The 23,039-nt window shown below is 39.5% G+C and overlaps 1 protein-coding gene across 2 annotated transcripts in view; it reads left to right on the top strand.

The window, feature by feature from the left end:
• Window positions 1-3,658: 3,658 nt before the first annotated feature.
• Lhfpl1 (LHFPL tetraspan subfamily member 1) overlaps window positions 3,659-23,039 on the top strand; it is a 42,989-nt gene continuing 23,608 nt past the window's right edge. Inside the window, exons 1-4 of one of the 2 annotated variants that reach the window (XM_051179003.1) lie at window positions 3,659-3,871; window positions 8,978-9,063; window positions 10,718-11,343; window positions 22,466-22,564. In XM_051179003.1, coding sequence (XP_051034960.1) covers window positions 10,962-11,343; window positions 22,466-22,564 — 481 coding nt within the window. In that variant the 5' untranslated portion in view covers window positions 3,659-3,871; window positions 8,978-9,063; window positions 10,718-10,961. The remainder of the gene's footprint in view (window positions 3,872-8,977; window positions 9,064-10,717; window positions 11,344-22,465; window positions 22,565-23,039) is intronic. The other variant, XM_051179002.1, reaches the window with a different exon arrangement.

The following is a 23,039-nucleotide window of genomic DNA, read 5'->3' as shown; positions in this document are numbered from 1 at the left end:
CATGGGTGAAAGATCATGGAGTCTATGTATTTTAAAATTTTCAAAATACATGTCATCTTCTCACAGTTCAAAGACAACAGGGCACTACAAGTGACAATAAAATAAACGGGTTCTTCTTAGAATAAACACACTTACCAAAAATTGAAAAAACCCAAACAAGAAAGCAACCATAGAAGAATAAACAGGTTTAACTAAAAAGTAAATAAAAATGTGAGAAATATGAACACAGCTTCAAAATCTAAGTTAGCAGAGAAAGTTTCACAGCACTACTAACTTTCTGTCTTATTGTAAGCACTAGTGTGTTGCTGACTCTTAGTTGGTAGAATCTAAAGAAATGGGATGGGATGGTTAGCAGTATACCACAACTTAAACCTACTGGCTTTTTTGCTTTTTGCACTTTCCCCTCTTCAATTTTAACCTCTTTCTTCTTAAAATGTTGACACAGCACCTCTGCTATAATTTATAGATAATTAGGCTATACCTGGCATCAACAATTTTTTTCAGCTAAGGGACAGATGATAAATCTTCAGGCTCTGTATGTCATAAGATCTTTTATACAACTATTCAGCACTGCCATGGTAGCATGAAAGCAGCCATGGATAATACAGAAGTGAATATGCTGTGGCTGTGTGCCTACAAAACTTTAGAAAAACAGACAGCATACTAGATTTGGCATGCATGAGATCTGGCTTGTTGACTTCTTGTCTAGACAGTAAAATGCCGTGGGAGTATTACTCTTGGTTGGGAGATGCTACTGTATGTATAAAGCAATGTTCAAAACTAGGGATAGGGATGGACATGTGAGTTAGAATCAACCATCAGCCATGTGTTCTCTTTGTATATCTTAAATAAAAGATTTAGATGTTCCATGGTAAGAATTTTAATATTATTGTAACTACCGTACACCAATCCATTGCTTAAATATATTACAAGAAGTGTCTGCTTCTCAATCTGTCTCAAATGTCTTATGGAAACATGGCTTATAATGATTTGTTTTGCTTTGTTTTGCCTTGTTTTGAGACAGAGTCTTTCTATGTAGGCCAGATTGGTAAGAAACTTGGGATCTTCCTACTTCAGGTTCCAAGGCTCTAGTGTTACAGGCATGAGTTCCATACCAGCTGAACAGCATAGTTAAATGAAGAGAAATCAAGTCCCACCAGATCAAAACTATTTCTTTCTGAGACAAATTTCAACCATTAGATTTAAAATAAGAAAAACAATTTCCCAATAAAGTATACCATCATTCAAGATTTACCTAAGTGTCTCTACTGTTCCATTCAAGAGAACTGGAGGCCAAATGAAGAGATTAAAAGAAGGAAGTAAAAAAGCAGTCCTCTCTGACTTCCAAATAGTGAAGATTCCCCAAGTGAGAAGTGTAGGTACTAAATGCAAGGTAATATATATTGGAGCATGGAGAAGAACCAACTGTTTTGTACCTATCAAAGTTTTAAGCCATATCTCTCACACATGTTCTATATGTCTGTACATACTGACTTACTTTTCATGAAAGAAGGCATGACACTTCTCTCTACACTAGTGGTTCTCAACCTTCCTAATTATGTGACCCTGTAACATGGTTCCTCATGCTGTGGTTACCCAAAACCATAAAATTATTTGCATTGCTACTTCATGACTGTAATTTTGCTACTGCTATGAATTGTAATGTAAATAAAAGAGAAAGATGGCAGAATCAAAGAGACACCAGCAGCCACTGGGGAAGCAAGATGTGAGGTAACATACCACGAGCCTTGTGGTAAAATATAGGCTAGTAGAAATGGGTCAATTTTCTTGTAAGTGCAAGTTTATAATAAGCCTGAGCTAATAGGCTAAAGAGTTTGTAATTAATATTAAGACTCTGCCGGGTGGGAGAGAAACATCTGGTTACAATGTAGGATATCTGATATAAGACCCCTGTGAAAGGGTCACTGAAACCCCAAAGCAGTCTCAAGCGAGGATGAGCACTGCTACTCTACATAGTCCTGTATTTGAAGCAGTGACTTCTAAGCAAGTAGCAACCGGGAGACTATTAAAAATTTTAGATGAGTTTATACTGCCTAAAGTCAGACATTTGGTGCAAGAAGTAAGTTGTCCCTCCCTGCAGGAAGTGCCTCAGTAAGCTCTTGTTACAGATGGGATTATGGTTTATTAGTGGGTTGGGGAAGAAAAAAATGGTTAAAAATTGCTGACAGGAAATAGCTTGATAAATGAATGTGTGCATGGATATAGATAATAAAAGACAGGGCAGGATTTATGTGTGTATCCAGGCATACAGTTTAGAAAGTTTGTTAGGCTCATTAAATAATTATAGTACAATGAATATATCAAGCTACTAATTCATTTACCTTTGCCTTTTGTATTTTTGCTGTAGGATGCAGAAAAACAAGATTGACCACTTTTAGAGCATCCCTTTGAATGTAATAGGGTCATTGTAGAAGCACCTGTATTTTGGATCAGTCAAGGATGCTCTTATAACTCATTTTTAGCCAAGTTTCTTGTTTATAAGGCATCTAGATAGAAGGGGAAAGAAGACCCACATGCAAAAGTGTACAAGGGAGATGATGACCAGTTTCCAAAAATAAATGCAGTGTGCCAGGGATACTCAGAGAAGAGAGTGATGGCATTAGCCTGGAGCTTCAGGGCTTCAGGGAAGTTATTCACCTCCAGATCACTCAGTTCTTTTCCCAGGGAGCAAAGAGAACTCCCTTGTGCTTTTAGATGTAAGTTTGACACTGATGGGTGGTGTTACTACTACCTCAAAAAGTATTACTGCTATTTTAATGTATGGCTTAAGTAAGTACTTTGGTTTTGCTTGTTTTCTTAATAATCTAGCTATGTAACTCACACTGTACTTGTGATCTTCCTGTTTCAGTCTCTGGCATACTTGGATTACAGTTGTGTGCCAGCACATCTGACTCTTCATGATTTTGTCTTTTAAAATTTTATTTCTATGCATTATTATTCCTGTTTGTGTGGATGCTATGTGAATGTGAATGCATGCATATGTGTATCATAGCATGCATGTATATGGAGTTCAAATATAATGTTCACGAGTCTGTTCTTTCATTCTGAAGAGCAAACACAGGTCTTCAGGTTTGTGCAGCAAGCAGTTTTACAAACAGACTCATCTCTCCAGTCCTCAGGATTTTCTTAGAGGCTACACTGCATCATCAAAGTCAAAGATTTCTGTATTGGAGTATTATTTTCCCCAAAACAATAGACATCAGCTTAAAGGAAAACTCTGCTTAGGGGTGAGTGTGTTCTCTCAGTTTTTTCCCCCTGTGGTAGAGATTATTTGGAGCTTTGGAGAAAAACTTAGAGGGAGTATCAGTCCCTTGCCTGGCATTCAGTAGGTAAGGAAAGGAGCCACAGAAATGCAGTTTGCAGTTTAAGAGTGGGTGTATACACACACACACACACACACACACACACACACACACACACACGGTGGGGGGGGAGAGGAGGAGAGAGAAAGAGAGAGAGGAGAGAGAGAGAGAGAGAGAGAGAGAGAGAGAGAGAGAGAGAGAGAGAGAGAGAGAGAGAGAGAGAGAGAGAACGCTGACTTGGCAGCTGGGAGGTGGGAGGTGATAGAGTAAGAGCTCAGTGCCCGCTGAGCTGGTTTCTACTTCAAGTGCCTGCATGTCAGAGGCTGAGTTTGAAGCCTCCAGCTTAGTTGGAGTTAATTCCCATTACACTGGACTCCACCCCTGTCTCCCAAAGGTAAAGCTAGGTTTTCAGGCATCACTGCAAAGAGCAACTGGGATTCCCATCTCTGTCCGACAAGCTGTGAGAAGTGTTTTTTTTTTTTCTTTCTTTCTTCTCCAATATGAATCAGAAGAAAGGGACCAAGTCAACCAGCCTTCATGCTTAGAAGGTAAATATGCATCTTGGCCAAATGAAACTGAAGCAGCTGGGGAAAAAAAATATGCCTGCTTTGCTCTCCCCTTGCTAAACGCTTCTTTGCTGCTTCCTTTCTGGGGCTTCCTGTCCTTTCATGTCAAAGTTCAGAGAAGCTGTTTTTCTTCAAAGGGCAGCCTGGTGTGTTTTTACTTCCTCATAGTTGGTTGTTTGCATAGTCTAGGACGGATCAGTCCTGGATTCCTATTTCATATAGACATGGTTTGAAGGCCTAAGGGTTAAGAGGTAGCAGCTTTCCCCCAGGGGAGTTGGTAACTTGAGCAGAGGAAAGGCAGACTTTCTCTGGGAGCAGAGGGAGGGATCTTGTTCTAACTTGTCCATCCAAGTAAAAATGGATCTGATTTCCCGATGTGGTAGGGCAATGTCTTAGCCTTTCGCAAATTGAAATTACGGGACTGAAACAGTAATCAGGTTAAACTGAAATGCAGATGTTGAGACCAGTAGGGCTGGAGTTACATTGTGGCATTCATTCAGAAGCTGTTTATGAGTACCTACTATGTGCCAAGTGTGAGCGTTTACAAGGAAGCTGAAAGAAGTTAAATGTTAATCCATGCTAGCAAAGAGCACTCAGCCAAGTGGTTTCATTTTATAATGGGAAAGAAAAAGTTAGTCCAGGAGCAACAACTGTTAGAGAGGTTTCAAGGAGAGAGGGTGGGGGAGGACCGAGGGTTGAGGGGGGGATCATGGTTGGTGGGAGGTTAGTGGAGAGGAGATTTTCTTCTTCTTAGTAACATCAACTTATCTCTATTATGGGACTACACTGTGTTCGTTGGTAGAACAAAGGATGCTCGATACCCACCCTGGTGGCAGCTAAACCATGTATACTATCCTTCACTTGAACTTTGCATCACTATTTCCAGTAAGAATGAAACAGCAACTCAGAGGTGTGAAGTGATTTCCCCCATATTTATATCCACTTTAAGGGGCAGATCTCAGGTGTCTGCATCCACTTTGATTCCAAAATTCTCACCCCTTTTCACTAAAAGAGCATCCTTCTGTCCTGAGTTAACATCAGAATGAACTGAGGATTTCAAAAACTGCAAATTGTCATTAACTTGAATTCAGGAAATTTTGGAGAGAGTTCCCAAGTTCTGCTTTGAAAGAGCATCTAGAGTGATTCTCATGCAGGGGAGTTAGAGATCCCTAATATCAGAGATTTTTCTTGATGTGCCATGCTGCTTCCCAACTATTTTGAACTCATTGGAAAGCCATTTAATCTGCCATCTTTTCAGCTGTGGTGGCAGGCATTTTATGCTATCCGAGGACATGGAATAAAGGGCTTATTTTGCAGCAATAGCAGGTTTCAGTTATGAACATAAAGGGGGAGGAGAGAATACATCCTTTGCTAGTCATTCTCTTGTTGATAGAGTTTGCTCTTATTTTGAGAGGGTAGCTGAGGGGCAATTTGAACTAGCTGATAGTGTGTGGAAGATTCCTTACACAACCAGTTGATCACTGAAGACGGGGTCAGTACCCCATCCAGGTAGATTCCTTGACATTTGTTAAGGTATTAGACAGATGGGTGTTCAGGAAGTAGCATTTCATGGTCAGTTGAAGTACCTATGAACTTTGGGAAAATCATCCTAGTACCCACATTTTCAACCTCAAACTCTTTTATTTTATTTTATACATTTTATTTAAATTAGAAACAATCTCCATTTTACATATCAATTCTAGTTCCCTCTCCCTCCCATCCTCCCATGCCCCCCACCATCAACCCCCATCCCTCATCTACTCCCCAGAGAGGGTAAGGTCTTCCATGAAGGATCATCAAAGTCTGTCAAGTCATTTGGGACAGGACCTAGGCCCTCCCCCCTGTATCTAGGATGAGAGAGTAGTCCTCCATAGGGAATGGGCTCCCAAAGTCCTAAGGATATGCCCTAAGGATAAATACTGATTCACTACCAGAGGCCCCATAGACTTTCCAGTCCTCCTAGCTGACACTCACATTCAGAGGGTGCTGTTTTGGCCCTATGTTGGTTCCCCAGCTGTCAGACTGAGGTACATTAGCTCCCCCTTGTTCAGGTCAGCTGATTCTGTGGGTTTCCCCAGCATGGTCTTGACTCCATTTCATCCTCAAACTCTAGATAAGGAGAATGGTTTAGTATTTAACATGGAGTTTTTCTGGTGTGTGTGTGTGTGTGTGTGAGAGAGAGAGAGAGAGAGAGAGAGAGAGAGAGCGAGACAGGCAGAGAGAGAGAGAGAACTCTCCCCACTTCTACATGGCTAACTCTATTATTTAGAGGTGTTAGAGGTGACCTTCTAGGTTTTTTTTTTTTTATTAAATTGGCTGAGTACATTGCAAAAGTTCAGAAGGCCTTACTGCATCAGAACAATCACCTCCCATTGCTAGACTTTTGATTGCTCAGGTGGTTCACTATATTCCACTTACTCTATTGCTTCATGAATTTAGTTTCTATTTTCTCATAAAGATCTTTACCTAAAGATGATGATACACAAGCAAATAAACAAACTAACCTAACACAATTGGTTTTGCCACTCTTTCTGCACCAGACAAAAAGAGAAGGGATGGGTGGGGTAGAAGGCCTAGAAGAAGTTTTAGCAATCTTGAAAACTGAGGTCAAAAATAGTGAGTCACAAAAGTACAAGTAGAAAATGAATCCCATTGAATGACATCTTCTTTAGAGGGAGTCAAGCACAGAAAACCTCAGAGCAGTTGTTACTGTGGAGAAGAAACTTCTAGGAATGTAGGTGGCAGGAAAGGTATTTGGAAAATGATTGTGATATGGTAGATTTTTTTTGAGGTTATGTTTAAATGGGAAAGGTCTAGAATGGGTAAACTGACTATATACTCAACCTGATACAAGAGAACATATGTTTGCACATCTTGCTCATTTCCCAGGAATCTGTCAACACGGAAGAAAATGTATATGTAGCAGGATTGGCAGGTAGGCAATACACACTGCCTAGGAGATGAGGAGAAAAACTTAATCATAATTCCTTTACACACACTAATGCCAATAACCCTACTTCTCATACAAGCAAGCTTGCAGCCATTTTTTTTTTTAACCTTAACACCTGCACCTCAGAGTCTCTTTTGTGTGAATGCCATTGCCCTTGGGAACTGGTTTATTTATTTTTAACTCAGAATTTATACAATGTGCTCCAGTGGGAAGGAAAAGATTTGTGTGCCTTTCTGTCAGGGCTAGAAAAGAGACGAGATAGGTGAAGATGTCGCTTTACCTTTCCTACTATGCAAAATATAAGCACAAAATGTTTCTTATTTAATTGATATTAAGTGATCACATCAGAGTATATACATGTGATAGCAACAACTAAGAAAAAATATATGGCAACGGTTGCTGTAGAGGGAAAAAACTCATTTAGAGGGATGGAAAATATACTAATAAATGAACACATCATACTGAAGTGAAAGCTCTACCTATCAATGCTTGACCAATGGAAGCACTGTGGTGATGTCTGGATTTCTAGAATGCAGTGTGACTGTATGGCTAGATATTTCGGCACAGGGAAACAGAGGTATTACACATACGAAGGGTATGGGGCATTAGGATACAATGAAGGGAGGCATTGTTTGCGATATTTATTGGAGTGAGAATAAAATGACTTAACCAGGTTTTGGGAATGAACTTGGATTGCTTTAGAGGGCTGTCATAAAGGGGATTACTCTGGTACAGGTGATGTAACTAAAACCAGTTGCTAGACATTGCTTCCCTGCTCAAAACTGGGAACCTGTAGCAATGTGGTCATACACACTCCACATGCACTTTTGACTCTCTGTCCAGCTATGGGATAGCTAGGCCTGCTTTTACTATGTGCTCCAGAAATAATAAGCAACCAAACCCCACAACCTAGACATTGATCAAGTCCATGATTGAAATAGTCATGAGATAAAATATATACATTTCATCTTTCCAATGTTGAATTTCTCAGTCAGTTTTAACTTTATATCATTTGAGTCATAGAGAGAGCTCATTAGTAGTAGGGAGTCTCAACCCATTGCCCATTGATGATGCTGGCTTACAATGTCTCTAATTTTAAATATAGTTGCTATCTCATTCCAGGTGGTTTTACACTTTTCTGAATTTTTCATAGATAATCCCACATTCCAGAAAACCATTCAGTCTCAGGCAGCTTTATTGTTTAACCAAGTCTTAATAAAAGCAAGGCAATTAAGTTTTTCAAATGTTTAAAGTATGTAATTTAAATTCTAAAAGACAATGAGTTTTCTTTAACTAAATACATGCATACTCAAACTTATGGTTCTGAAATTCCTACACCTTGACTTCACAGTTCCACACTAGAAACGAAATCATGGTGGTAATGTTTGGTAGTATTACACTTCATTTAACAGTATTATTTTTCACAGATGAGGTTAATGTTACCTTAGAATCTTCCCATCCGATCTATTTGCATATATCTGAAAGAGTGTTCCCCTGTGTAGCCCAGGGTGGTTTTAAACTCTCAACCCCCTGCCTTAACCTCTCTAGTACTTGTGAGTACTATGCTGGGTTTCTCCTCTACCACAGTCTGACTATTACTCACTGATACTACTGTCTTCCTCTGCATTATATTTTCTGCCATTCTTACTAGTTGTCATGCTGGAACTTTTGACCTCAATTAAGGTGATGATTTTGTCTATGGGAGACATTCATTCAGACTACAAATGCTGGGCTTGAAGCAGCTAATGCTCTTGTTATATATTGTGTATTGAGAAATGAGCATTCTGCTTAGCTTCTCTGTCTTGCCTTGTAATTCTTTCCCTATTCTGAAGTACTTTTGTGTATATGAAACCATGGAGGCTTTTAAATGCAATAATACAGGGTGATGCTACAATTCCATTGGGGTAACACTTTACAAGAAGAGAAGGTCGTAGGTAGGAGAGTGAGAAATGATAACTTTTTGTTACTGAATCACTGTGTATCCTTATGAAAATCATTTGGCTTTCTAGCTCTCAGTTTGCTTAATTGTAATTGGAGGGCTAATACTTGCAAACATGAAATAATTCATCCAGAGAAAGGTATTGATGATGACGCCCGTAGCTGTTTAGTAGCTTTCTCTTTCTCCCCATCTGGTCTAGGCAAGAAGTCCACCATGGAGCATTGACTATGCTTCTCATATTCTTACAAACTCCAGCATAACAAGTAGAAGAATTACCTCATTGTGGTAAAGGATACCTGCCTTCTAAAAGCAATTACTCAAACTAGTTCTGCTCCTTCCCCTGTTGGCCTTCAATCTCTCACCACGTCTTTCTTTCATTTTCCCAACGCTCAGGCAGAAAGCCTCATCCTCAGGGGACTAGATCATGGCACTTTTTTTTCAAACCTTAACATTACAATGTAAGCACCTGTGATTTATGATGTGGGCTCCCTTCCTGCACAAAACACATATGTATCAAGAAAGGAGTGAAAAAAGAACATAATATTTGAAAACAAATAACTGGAACCTAGTTTGTCTTATGTGCCCTACTAGCTTTTTCCTCTTGGGTAAAGAACTTCCTCCAAATACTCACATCTGTAAAATGATAGGGGGAGGGCAGGTTAGCAACGCACGGTCCCCAAACTCTGGACCAGTAATCTGCAGATCAAGTTTCTGGTTCCAGTGTGTCTGGTTAGTAACGGTGTCTGGAAAAAAAATCACTTCCTGTTTCCGGAGCCAAGCTCACCCATATGTAAAGCAAGAAGACTGAATTGGGTGAGTCATTAAATCTCTGCCAGTCTGGGAAGTGGATGATTTTTTTTTTTTTAAAAAGAAGTTCATTAAGCAAACATGAATTGCAATGCCTATCGTGTGCCAAGCATTCTGTGATGATGCTTTTAAAATTATATACAGATAGATTCCAAGACCCCAACTACAGGTAATGCTTGCTATTGTCAGTCTCCTAAGTTGACATTATGGTTGCTTCATATAGATAGTCCCTATACTCCTTGTGCTCTGCATCTCCCCTTTCCAATATCACTACTTTTAATTCTAAGCAGTGGTGGTGATTCAGAGAGAAGTTTCTCAGGCATTCCACCATCTGCCTGCTAGAGACATTTACAATGTTTCAAGCTACAGTGTGGTCTCTAACTGCATTAATAGAGAAACTGGCCAGAAAGCAATGGCAGGTTAATGGATTGGAAAGGAAGTGGTTGATTTTTGACAGAGGAGTCTGAGAAATCCATTTGTGAGCTGGGCTGTGTCTACTAGCCCTGGAAAGCCAGTATCCTGAATCTGAGATTACTTGTTCCAAAGGGGATTTTGAAAGGCCCGTGGACCTATATACATGTTCCTTCCCCAGAGAAAACCTGGTTCTGATATGTTTCTGGGACATGAGAAGCTTTCTAAACTGTACCCAGCAAAGAATGTGGATGCTTTGTCTTGGTAGTTAGTCTAGACATAAGTGCTGCTTGTTGGCAAATTGTCTCTCAGTTCTTGTGTGGGAAGAGTGACCCAGTAATAGATACACAGTACAAAACTACACAACCTTTATCTTAACAGTTTCCCTTTGATATTTCTGAGAAAAGCACACACACACACACACACACACACACACACACACTGCTGAACACTCTAAATAAAAATGAAACATCTTACACTGCCCTTTTATCTGTAAAATAGGGGCAGGCCTGTGACTTGGGTTCATCTTTATTTTCCGAAGAACTGTGTCACAAAGTCGTTTCACTGGGATCCCCAGGAACTCTTAGGGCAGCCTTGCTTTCAGATTATCTTTGCATGATTGGTTCCACATTGTGTGTCAAGACTAATGAGTGGACTGGTGAGGATCCATTTGGATTGCTATAGCAGTCACTAATTTATTTCTGTGACTCTTCCACTGCAGCCTAGTGACTATAGAACCCTGAACTAGGCAGAAGAAAAGGACGATGAAAAACAATATCACACAAAGATCCAAATGACATTTGAGAGAATGATGTCCTCCAGAAGCAAGAGCCACATGGCATGCCTGTGAGAACCAGGACCTGCCAACCCAATGAAAACGGGCCAGTGGAGCCTACATCGTAACTTGTCGCCTTTGCTGCTGTGAATCATCTCCTCTTCCCATCCTTTCAGAGAATCCTGAGACCATGAGGAGCAGCCTTACCCTGGTAGGCACCTTCTGGGCCTTCCTGTCCCTAGTTACTGCTGTGGCCAGTTCTACCAGTTATTTCCTTCCTTATTGGTTGTTTGGATCACAGCTAGGAAAGCCAGTATCTTTCAGCACATTCAGGAGATGCAACTATCCTGTACGGGGAGACGGGCACAATCTGATCATGGTGGAAGAATGTGGGCGCTATGCCAGCTTCTCTGCCATACCAAGCCTGGCATGGCAAATGTGTACAGTGGTGACAGGTGCTGGCTGTGCTCTGCTGCTCCTGGTGGCACTGGCTGCGGTCCTAGGATGTTGCATGGAGGAACTCATCTCTAGAATGATGGGACGTTGCATGGGAGCTGCACAGTTTGTAGGAGGTAAGACTGTCTGTCCCAGGGATGGAGTAGGTTGTGGAGATTTGGGATGATGGAAGTGGGAAATATGGAAGTATGGGAAAATACACTTTCACCTCTTCTACTCTGAGTTCAAAACTGTGGATGAGAATTTCCTTGAAATTCATTGAGAATTCACAGCAAAATAAAATACTAGGCAGAGTTGATGTCAGAAGATTTTTCTCCTTTTTTTGTCACAGGGTGTCTACATAATAATATTATCTAAAATAGATGTCAAAGTAGAAGAGAAAAGAACAGTGCTCAATAGAGTTAGGTTGGTTGAGATTGAACAGTAAGCACCCAAATACAGTTGCATAGGAAGAGTATATTTGTTTCTCTAGCTGAGTATGGAGACTGTAGTGAACAGGTGCTTTATTATATAACTTCTAAATCTGTAAACTAGAATGAGAAGAGCCTTAATTCTTCTAGTTTTGCATCAATCAACAATAAAATAACACCACACAAAATATATTCCATTACATGGCCTACCATTTAATACATAGTTACAGTGTTTGCAATAGAACACTTCTGAATGTAACAGAAATTTAAAAATAGTCATATCCATTCTTCCTTCCAATAAGAGTACAATATCCAATATAATACTACTGCTCCTAAATAAAGGTGATCTCTATAAACTTTTCTCTTTGAAAATTATCTCAGAGGACAACGATCAGATAAAGATACACACAGGTGATAAATATCCCCACCAATAGTAGTAAAATTCTATTTTCTAGACAGACTATACATGAATACTTTTTGGTCTATGTCCAAGACTAGCCTCATCTGGTAGCAATTAAATAAATTTACCCAGATTTCTTATGACTCTGACTTACTTATTTTATTCTTTGCCTTATTAAGCCCCCCTTTAATTTTAGTGCAGTTATCCTGGGATGCAAGTAGCTAGAGGGTGGTCTAGAAAATGAGCAAAATGTCAAGCTGAATATTGCAAGAAGATGATTGGATTAGCTTACTTTGAACCACAAATAAAAACTGAATGTATGTGAATGTTTGTACTCTTTTGTATGTTTCCATGGGGCATTGGAAGAACTGCTGGTAGAATCTACTGCTGAAATTTGTTGTTACAAGTTTTGGAGTCTTCATGTACTCCATTGACATCATCATTTCTATTAGTATCACAGTGTGGTAAGAAATGTCAGGATGCTTGGATTCCAGTTGTTTTATGACATGGACATGTGCCTGCCTGTGCAAATGAGATGAAATTTTCTGTTTCACTTCCATTGAATATATCCATTGGAAATATGATTCATACCTGCATTTCATTCTTCTCTCCAATGGCTGACTGCATTTAGGTGGTCTTGGAGTAAGATGGTAGTGAATGAAGGCAATTATTCTTAGTGGAGTAGTGCTAGGAGAGAATTGGTTCTGTATCTTCTTTCCCACAGAGAGTATTTTGTTATGTCTGGAGAAACTTTCGTTATTAAAATTCAGGAGAAAAGTGCCATTGAGAAGCCCTTGGCTTTCTAGTTCCACTTTTACTTGGATTCACTCTAAATCTTTCACATATGTGCTATTGTTTTATTTGCTCATGTCTTAATTTTTCTATCTTTTTGCAGCTAAAATGGTTTCTAGAGACATCAAAAGTAGAATACAATTCCTTTTGAATGCCATGGTACCAAACACATTGGTAACCTTGTTAGGAACCAATTACTTGATTTCCCTTGGAGAGTTCCATGCATATCACAAATAGTATTTGGTTCATTTTTTAGCTATATTTGTGGGCATGCAAAAGTTAACCCAATATTTCCTTGAACATATTTCCTCAGCAAGTGAAAGTTGACTGATCAGAGAGATGGTGATTGCTCTCTGCTGGAATAATGTGAACATGTGCATCTTGGGTTAGTTTCCATTTGTTCCTTTTCCAAGACTTTTTGTTTCTGTTCTTAGAAACAGTTTCTCTGGGTAGTTCTGGCGGTCCTAGAACTAGCTCTGTAGATCCACCTGTTTTTGATCCTCAAGTGCCGAGATTACAGGTGTGAGCCACTACTGCCTGGCCCTTTTCTAGATATTTATTTACACCTATTATGTCCTGAGCAACCATCTCTTCTGTGAGAATGACAGCTTAGCTTCACTTGCATCTCTAAGAGCATCCAGCTTCTATAAAACTGCATTATTAGCTCCTTCTCCTTCAATCTTGCTTCTTCTTTGGAGACCAGCTGAGACTTTTGTAATATTCAAATTTTTCTATATAACACATCTTCATTGACCTTATCTACAAGATCTAGCAATTTGTAGAAAAATTTTGAGGCAATATTGGGAATGATAATGGTGATTTTGACATCTCCCAAGATGTCTGAAACAGAACTTTGGCTGCGTGACAGGTACCATTTGAAAGGAAGTCAAAAGTGAATTGCATTTGGGCCTCAAAGGACTCTGCCACCCTATGTTCCCTAATACCTTTGTTCATAGGGACAAAGTGACGGTGTTTACATCTCATTCAGTATCTTTAAAATCAAGAATAAAGTGACATCTACAATAGTCTTAGAAAGGGCAAGTGTGGCTAAATGAAATTAAAACAACATTACACATCTAAAATAAACCTACCATTGGAGTGTTTAGAAAGGCTACAGAATGGGAGAAAATTCTTTGGAAGTTATACTTCAGGCAAGAAAGTATGGACTATATGAAGAACTAAAAAAATGAAATACACACACACACACACACACACACACACACACACACACCCCACACACCACACACACACACACACACACCACACACACCACACACACACACACACACCACACACACCACACACACACACACACACACACACACACACACGGACCGCCAATCAATAAACGGTCTAATGAAATGACTAGGCAGTTCTGAAAAGAAGAAATACAAATGGCCAATGAATATTTTAAAGGGGTCAACATCCTTAGCCATCAGGAAATGCAAATTAAAATTGATTTGAGAGTCCATCTCACCCCAGTGAAAATGGCTATCATCAAGAAAACATAAGGCAATAAATGCTGATGAGGATGTGGGGAAAGAACTTATATTCACAGCTAGTAGAAGGTCAGACTGCTGAGACCACTGTGGAAATAAGCTTAGAGTTTTCTCAAAGAAGTACTAATAAGAAATACCATATTATTTAGCTATATTATTATTGAGTATATACCTACAGCACTATATTTCTACCACAGAGACACATACACATCTTTGTTAGTTGCTGATCTTCATGATAGCATAAAAAGAAAATCAACTTAGACTCTTAACACCAGATGAATTCATAATAAAATATGGGTATGCAAACACAAAAATTTATGTCACTCCACAGAAAAATGAAATAATGAAAATTTCAGAAAAATGGATGCATCTTGAATTTACATTAAGCAAGATAGCCTGAATTCAGAGAGACAAATGCTGCATGTTCTCTCATATGCAGATCCTGTCTTTTAATGAGTCTGTACATATTCATGTACATGAGAGCACACACACATAACACATGTGCATGTGTGAGCGTGAGTGTGGATGTAGACCATGACATGAGAAAAGATGGCAGGAGGGGGAGAGTGGGAAAGAGGTGCTGGAAGAGGGAAGGAGGGCAATTGAATGCGTGTGACATGTAAGTGGACAAACTATTGGAGGCGGAAGGGTACAAGACTAGGAGGGGGTGGAGGAGAATAGTCTACAAAGATCAACACACACTATAATTGAAGACAACACAACGAAACAAAATACACTGTAAACTAGTTTAAGGAAAAGGGAGCAAGGATGTGTTATCAGCATTATCTCCAGCCACTGGAATAATATTGCAATAGATGTTAGACTTCTGCAGTTTCCCTATCTTTACCCAGATAGCAGCCATCCAGGCCTCTGTCGTAGAGACTGGTGACTGTTAAGGCTGTATTCCATGTGAAGGGATGGGGAAGAGCGTTCTCAAACAGCAGAGTTTCTAGGATTCATTTGGCATTTGACTACTTCAGAGCTCTTGGGTCAGACTCTGAGAGAGACAGGCTTTGTCAGTGGCAGGAAGCCAACCATGGGAAGCATTTAGAGCTCCATGGCTAGTAGACAGATTAAAAAAAAATAAACAAATAAATTAATAAATAAGAAGAGAAAGAGCTGTGGGGGTTCGATTTGAGCTTCTTGTGCCACTAGGGGAAATTGATTTTGTTGCCCTGAGCCTGACTGCTTCTCGGCAGCTAGTGCATTAACCGAAATACATCAGGGGAGGAGCCAATTTGTTTCAGGACTGGATTATCTCTGCCAGACCCCAAACCACTGAAGAGATGGAGGATCCATTATGAAATCCCTCCTCCCCCTGCCTGACTCTTGTTCCCTGGTCTGGCAGCTGCCCACAGAGATGAGTGGTGGGAAGTAGGAGAGACAGGAAGAAATAAAGAGCTGTTGGCCTGACTCATACTCAGCAAGGTGACCTGATGGGGCCCTTGGGTCCCATTTGCTCCACCTGCAGCTGATCCAGCTGGCCAAGCTAGGGTCCAGAGAGTCTTCCACTGGGACCTCCTGTGCCCTGTTCCAACCAGTGAAGGAAACATCTGGCCAGGAGATTATTTCAACACTGGGGATGCTGAGGTTTCCTACCAGCTGGCCCTCCATCCCCAAGGAAACAATCATTACTCACATCCCCCTGTGTATACATATGTAAGATGTTTGTGAATTACCCTTTCTCTTTAGTGAGAACTAAACAAAGAAAGAATAGGTGAGAAGTAAATATGAGGAACTTCTTGGCAGGAAAAAAAGTGTAAGATGTTGGATCAGATTACTCGAAGTAAGCCAAGAATCTTTCTAGGACGGAAAAATGGATTGGAATCACCTGGAATGCTTAAAAGACCACGAACTCTCCAACTCTCTAGTTTATTTTTCCATTTTTATATATGCAGCAACAGGTGGAAAGCTCTGAATTTTGAAAAATATCCCCAGTGGCTCTGATGTAGAGCCTTTCCCAAACCCTAGAACAACCCATTGCCTTGAACATATACTTTTTTTGTGAAATGGCAGAATTTTACATACCCAGACAGTCACCAGTACATTTCTTTGTGTAAGGCCACAACGGTAGATGTTTCCAGTTTAATGAATGTTGGCACTGAAGTAAGGTAACAGAGAACTTGATCTCAGGAATCATACTGTCTTTCTGAAAGCTGTTATCTTTCTATTCATGTGTACAGTTTGTAGTAACCAAATCAGGGCTATGAACATTTCTATCATTTCAAACATTTTATCAGTTATTGGAGTTGAAAACATTGCAACCCCACTATTTTACATATTTTGAGACACTAAGTAGAGTTGTTACTTTTAAGTATAGCTGTTACATTTACTGCCACCCTATTGCCACACTATCATAAAGTGTGTCACAATCTAGTCTACCTACAACTCTATGAATTGATTCCATACCAATGAAAAGAAAACCACTAACCTTTCTTGAAATTGTGAATTTCTTCTGATGTTTCACCAGACCTCAGGCCATTTCTTCTTCCTATGCCGAGAAAGGATTTTAAAAGTTGCCTTGTGTTTATAAATCATAGTCAAGGAGGTTTACCTACTAGGCCAGAGTCAAGGAGCAAACTGAGTTTGATTTTTCTAACTTCCAGTTTGGGCTTTTTAAAGTACTTTTTACTCTCCATTTATTCTCTCTCTCTCTCTCTCTCTCTCTCTCTCTCTCTCTCTCTGTCTGTCTGTCTGTCTGTCTCTCTCTCTCTCTCTCTCTCTCTCTGTGTGTGTGTGTGTGTGTGTGTGTATAACTTGAAGAACTCAGTTCCCCTTAGTTCTCTCTTTCTGCCTCGTATCCTGGGCATTGAACTGCAGTCAGTAGACCTGGCATCAAATGCCTTTACCTGTCGAGCCTTCTTGGGGCTTTACAGATGTTTTTAATTTTTCCTGATTTCCCTTTTAGAAATAAATGCTAGCATATTGATTTGCAGAATGGGCCACGAATCATGTAGTGTTTGTTGAAAGATGATGTTTGTTTGAGTGCTGACCAGGGCTCTGGTTATCTGCTTTTCACACAGCCTCTCAGGCTGGCTGACTTTTAAACATACACTACAAAATGTTTCAAACATACACACAACCCAGAATTACAATAGTACTGTGTAGAGTGTAGTTGAAGCATTACATAACCTAATCACATTCCCTGCTCTCCACTGCAAAGGTTCCGAGCAAGATTTGAGAATACACTCAAAGTGTCTTTTGTTATTGTTTTATTTTTCTTTTGTTTTGTTTTTTTCTTTTGGAATTTTATTTTATTTTTTTGTTTAAATCCAGAATGAATGAAAAGAACATTCATCAAGGATATAGGTGCCAGACACAGGCCAACCAAGAGGGTAGCTAGAAGAGTATGTCTTAGGACCAGAAGAGACTTCATTCTCCTGTCTCTTTAAGCTATAGCTAATACAGCTGTTGTCCATTGACCTAGCTTCAGCACCTACAAACCATGGCACAGGTAGCTCAGTCATGCAAGGCCTCAGTTGAAGGACCACCCCATGTACACATATAGGCCATTCTTTATAGCAGTACACTTGGCCAACAAGGATCTACATATGGTTTTACTGCATTTCACTGTACTGAAATGGGTTTCATACCTAGAAACATGACCATTTCAGCACAAACTTGATATACCTTAATAATGATTGGTATACAGCCCCATCCCACCCCATACATGCGGCTGAAAACAACAGGCTAGTGACAATTGTCTCACTTTTGTTCATGGAATTGCATCTTTCTGTAACTACCTCTACTTGTGATATTTACTCATTGCTCAAAGACCAGATCCAATTCAATATCTGTTTGTGACGTTTCCATTGATCTTTCACCATCTCTAGTAGATATAAACTATCCTATACTTCTGAAAGAGAATACCATGTCAACCATGTCAAATGAATAGAGATGAATTAGAAGGAAAACAGATACACTCCGAATGCAGACTTGTACATTTCTCAGAGTTAGATTTTACTCCAGATTTTTGTGGGAGAAATAAGCTGAACAGTTTTTTTTTTTAACCAAATCCATTTAAATGAAAAAAAAAAACATTTATAGACAATATTTGGGAATTTGGGCATTGTTCTTTCCAAACTACTTCCTGCTTACTATGCTTCTGTTCAGGATAGTGCATTCACACCTTCCTAACAATCTTGATTGGAAAGGCAGGGGACTTGGTGGTAGTGGTGGGGAGTTAGGAAAATGGCTACTCACTTACAAATAGGGAGGAAGGATGATGCAGGTTTGTAACACCCAGTGAGAAGGCCAATATTGTACATAAATAAACACCAGGCACAAACCTATTGGGGATATGACTGAGGGTCTGGGGCAGAAGTAAGTTAAAGGGGGGGTTTCATGTGTTAGATTATTTTCCTCCTGGGAAGGTTTGTTTTGATGAGGAGGTTGCTGCAGTGTCTGAAGTTGATCAACCCAGGCCTCTCTGTTATCAGTGCAGCACACTTGCTACATTAGAAAGGGAGGTGTGATGGTGTCCCACTGGACATTTGCTTTGCCCAGTAGGAAAGAGGAAGGATAGCAATACCCTCCACAAGGTGTCCTTTGCTTTCTTAGTAGTGAGTGAAATTAAGTTGGAATAGACTTCTTTCTTCCTTCTTCTTCCTTTGTTCCTCTTCCTCTTTCTTTTCCCTTTCCTTCTCATCCCCCTTCTTCTCCCCTTCTTCTCTTCCTTTTCCTATTTCTTTTTGTAAGTTATCATCACATAGTCCTTACTGGTCTGGAACTTGCTATATAGAACAGACTGGCCTTGAACTCACAGAGATCCATTTGCCTCTGTCTACTGAGTCCTGGGATTATAGGTGTGCACCATCATACAGTAGGGACATATGTCTTATGGTTAGAAAGGCACTAAAAGTTGGAGCTAGCAAGAACACACTATGATAGTGCAAACCAGAGCTACAATTCATATGTGGCGGGGCTAGGATTTTAAACAAGCTTTTATCCCCTGCTATCAAATCACCTGCTTTTTCAATTATGATTGTGTTTCTCCTTAAGCAGGTATATCTATATCACATGGAGTTTTACGAATTCATTTTCCTGAGCTGCATCTAAACATCTGTTAATAACTTTAAAGGTACTTTATATAAAATAGCATGAAAAATAATGGATTTTACTATGATGATTTCCGTATCTATCCCTAACTTGCCTCTCCTATCTTTAGACCCTTTCCTTTCCCCACATAGATGCCATTTACTTTTTGTACATTAGATACCTCACATGAAGAAAAAATGCATTTGTATTTGTGAGTCTAGTTAATTTGGCTTTATCCCAATGATCTCCACTTCCATTTTCATTCCAGTCTCATGATTTTGTTTTTCTTCGTGACTGAGTGAAATCCCATTGTGTGTTTGTTTTCTTTCTCCATTTGATTGATAAACAACTAAACGGGTTTCATATCTAGCTACTGTGACTAGGGCTGCAACCCAGGGTGTCCTCTGTGAACATATTCAGGTGCACATTTTTATTTTATTTTAATTTTTTCTTTGAAAGTATTATTTTAATATTTACATACAATACATTTTGACCACATTCTTCCCCCTTTCCCAACTCTTCTTAGATTACCCAGAACTCCCTCTCTCCCCTCCCTCCCTTCCTTTTTTCCTTTATTTCTTCTCTTTTTCTGTTTTCTGTGAGATAGTACTTTACACTGTAGCTAAGGCTGGCCTGGAACTTCCTTTGTAGCTAAACCTATGTAGTCATGATGATCTTCCTGTTTCAGACTCCAAATTGCTAGGATTAGCAAGAGCCACCACACCCAACTTCTCAATGTTTAGTAACTATTCCTATGGCAACAAGAAAGGACTCAATTTTCCTTTTCACTCTGGCCTCTACCCATTGTGGATACTCTGAACTGTCTCGTATTACAGCATTTCAGTGTAACTAGGGTGAAAAGAAAGGGTATTGTTCTATTGCCACTGGATAAATTCCAAAGTCAAGAAAGGTCTCTGAGTGACCAAGTTTCATTTCTTGGAAGACTACAAGACAGGTAAGAATGTTTTCTGATTTTAAGCTTCCCATTGCAGGGGAATTCGAGTCTTAATCAGGCCTTTATTTACTTCCTATACTTCTCGCTGTCAGTCAGGAAAATTCTTCACCTTTCTGTATTTAAATCCTTTCTACTATATGTCAAGATCCTTCATTTCCCCTGTAGCCTCACTGGAGATATAGAAAAGCTGATTGCTATATACCAGACAAACTCACTTGCTCAATTTGAGTCCTTCTTCAGGCAGAGTGGCTTCTTGAGCTTCTTAGGGTATCTATTAGTAAAGAACTAAAAGTTAAAGTCGGCCAGAATTTCATGGGATGGCCTTCTTTCACCGTCCGCCTGACACCAGGACCTAGATCTTTCAGGTTTGCCGTTCAGTCACCACTGCTCACAATGTCTTGCTTCCTGTCAGCACATTTCTTACAGGTGTCATTTCCTTGTCCCTTAGGCATAACCATTTTTGTTGAGAATAGTACAGATTCACTTGAGTCTTAGTTGAAAAGGAGAATATACATAACATTAGGAAATTGGGACCAGATACTTATCAAAAGAAAGCTTCTTCTTTCTAGGTTTTCAATTTTATTGACAGTAAGGAATTTGTCTCATGTTATATCTGGTTCAGGTCACTAGTCTACCTAGTCACTTGCTCTACCAATTGCTTTGCTTAACTTTCAATGATTTCAATTATAAGTTGTAGTTTTAACTTCATAGAGACTGATTCTACCTTCTAGTCTTGGTTTTTTCCAGTGTCTGTGCTATCTGGAATTTTATCAGCAGTTCTATGGTTTTTTTCTTGCTTATTTAACCTTTCTTTTTAGTTCAGGACAGGATCTCTTTAAGTTATCAGGCTAGTCCCTTGAACAAGCCAAGTAGCCCAGCCTGAAACATAATTCTTCTACCTTAGGTTCCCAAAGTACCTAGATTACCATTATGCACCACTATCCATTAATTAAAAGTTTCAGAAGTCAAAATCTAGTGATGCTTATTTCTTGAGCTCTGGCTATGATGGCACCCTTTACTAGCTAACCAATGAATGTGATTTCATTTAGTGTCAGTTACCAATGTATGTTCCACATTACTGCAGCTAAAGACCCCGAAGGGTTGTAGGTTATAAAATGTGAGTCTGGTGCTCCTAGGACACAATGGTGGCAAGTAAATCCAGACTTAACAGCTGTGCTTTGAAGAGTAAGGTTTTTATTAAAGTTCTACAGGGTTTCCTTATAATGACCAAAAGGTCTAAGTCAATGGGAGATGAAGTGAATGGAGTTTTATTGATCCCTTTTCTTGTTTCTGTGAAGAAATAACTTATGAAACAGTATGCAAGTTTGTTTTGGCTCACAATTAGAAGCTGCAGCACTAAGAAGTTCCCTAGAAGTGGTTGCTGGCGTGTGAGGTCACATTGTATCTGCAGTCAGAAAGCAAAGGGAGATGAATGCAGCTGCTCATACTTTCTCCTCTTTGTTAAGTCTAGCACACCAACCCACAGAATAAGTGGTATGATCTGCATTCAGGGTAGTTCTGCCCATCTCAATCTTCCCTTGAAAGGGTCATACAGCCATGCCCAGGGGTGTGTCTTTTAGCTTATCTTAAATTCCACCAATTTGATTGTCAAAGTTAATCTTTACAGGGGCATAGACGCCAAAGACAGTTTGGGTTTTGGTTAAAATAATACTTTGAAGAAGAGGGAGTATAATACATTGTTTATCACATGAAGCATCATGTACACAGTTTGTAGCTCTGTTCTACAGCTTCATAGAGAGTTTGATGCCAGAATAGGGCTCATAGTCAGACATTTTATGACCAAGAAAGAAAATGTAGCTGTAAGAGTATGTAAGAGTAAGCAATCGACCTATCTTAAATTCCTATACCATTCTGTCTTTATGAGTTGTCCACTTCTTCATCTATCTATCTATCTATCTATCTATCTATCTATCTATCTATCTATCTATGTTTTGCACTCCACTACCTATGGAATGACACAGTAATTCTGCTGAATTGACAATATAACAGAAATGCAGCATTTTAGAAGTAAATGTCAGACTTGAATGGGGAAGGAAGAATTTAATGTGAAGAGTCCAGGGAAGAGGTTAGGATGACAGAAAAATTGCTTTATTTTTCTACCTGTGTGTGTGCTTTTCTTTCCAGGGCTGCTGATAAGCTCAGGTTGTGCATTATATCCATTAGGATGGAACAGCCCGGAGGTAATGCAAACATGCGGGAATGTCTCCAATCAATTTCAGTTAGGTAAGGTAGCATGGCCAGAATGGCAATGATGGTTTATGTGAAAACTAGCTTCAAATGTTTACCTCTTGCAGAGTCCTCGGTGACTAATGGCACTTGCCTATGTCTATCATAATGTCAGCTTGTTTGTCTGGGTGTCTGGCAATGGGTTTGTCTCGGTTCCTCTACCATTTTAAACTTCTCAGGTTGGCTTTAAAACTTTTTCTTTAATTCCCTCTGTGTGTAATTTATACATTTTTTATCCAGGATTTTCTAGCCAATGTAGAGAAAGTCACTATAGAGAAATTTGAAGTATGTGGCATGCAGACAAATTTTGGTATGTTATTTTCCATCATTTACCCGAGGAAGATTATAAATGAATGAGACAGAAAGTGAGAGATTTAGTCTCAGAATTCATATTCTTTTTCTAGTTTACTTTTGTGTGGGTAGAGAAGAATAAAAGCAATGTTAATAACAATTATGATGCTTTTGAGAACAT

Source organism: Phodopus roborovskii, unplaced genomic scaffold (genome assembly GCF_943737965.1).
Source record: "Phodopus roborovskii unplaced genomic scaffold, PHOROB, whole genome shotgun sequence".
Lineage (NCBI taxonomy): Eukaryota > Metazoa > Chordata > Mammalia > Rodentia > Cricetidae > Phodopus > Phodopus roborovskii.
This window is presented reverse-complemented; position numbering and strand designations above follow the sequence as displayed.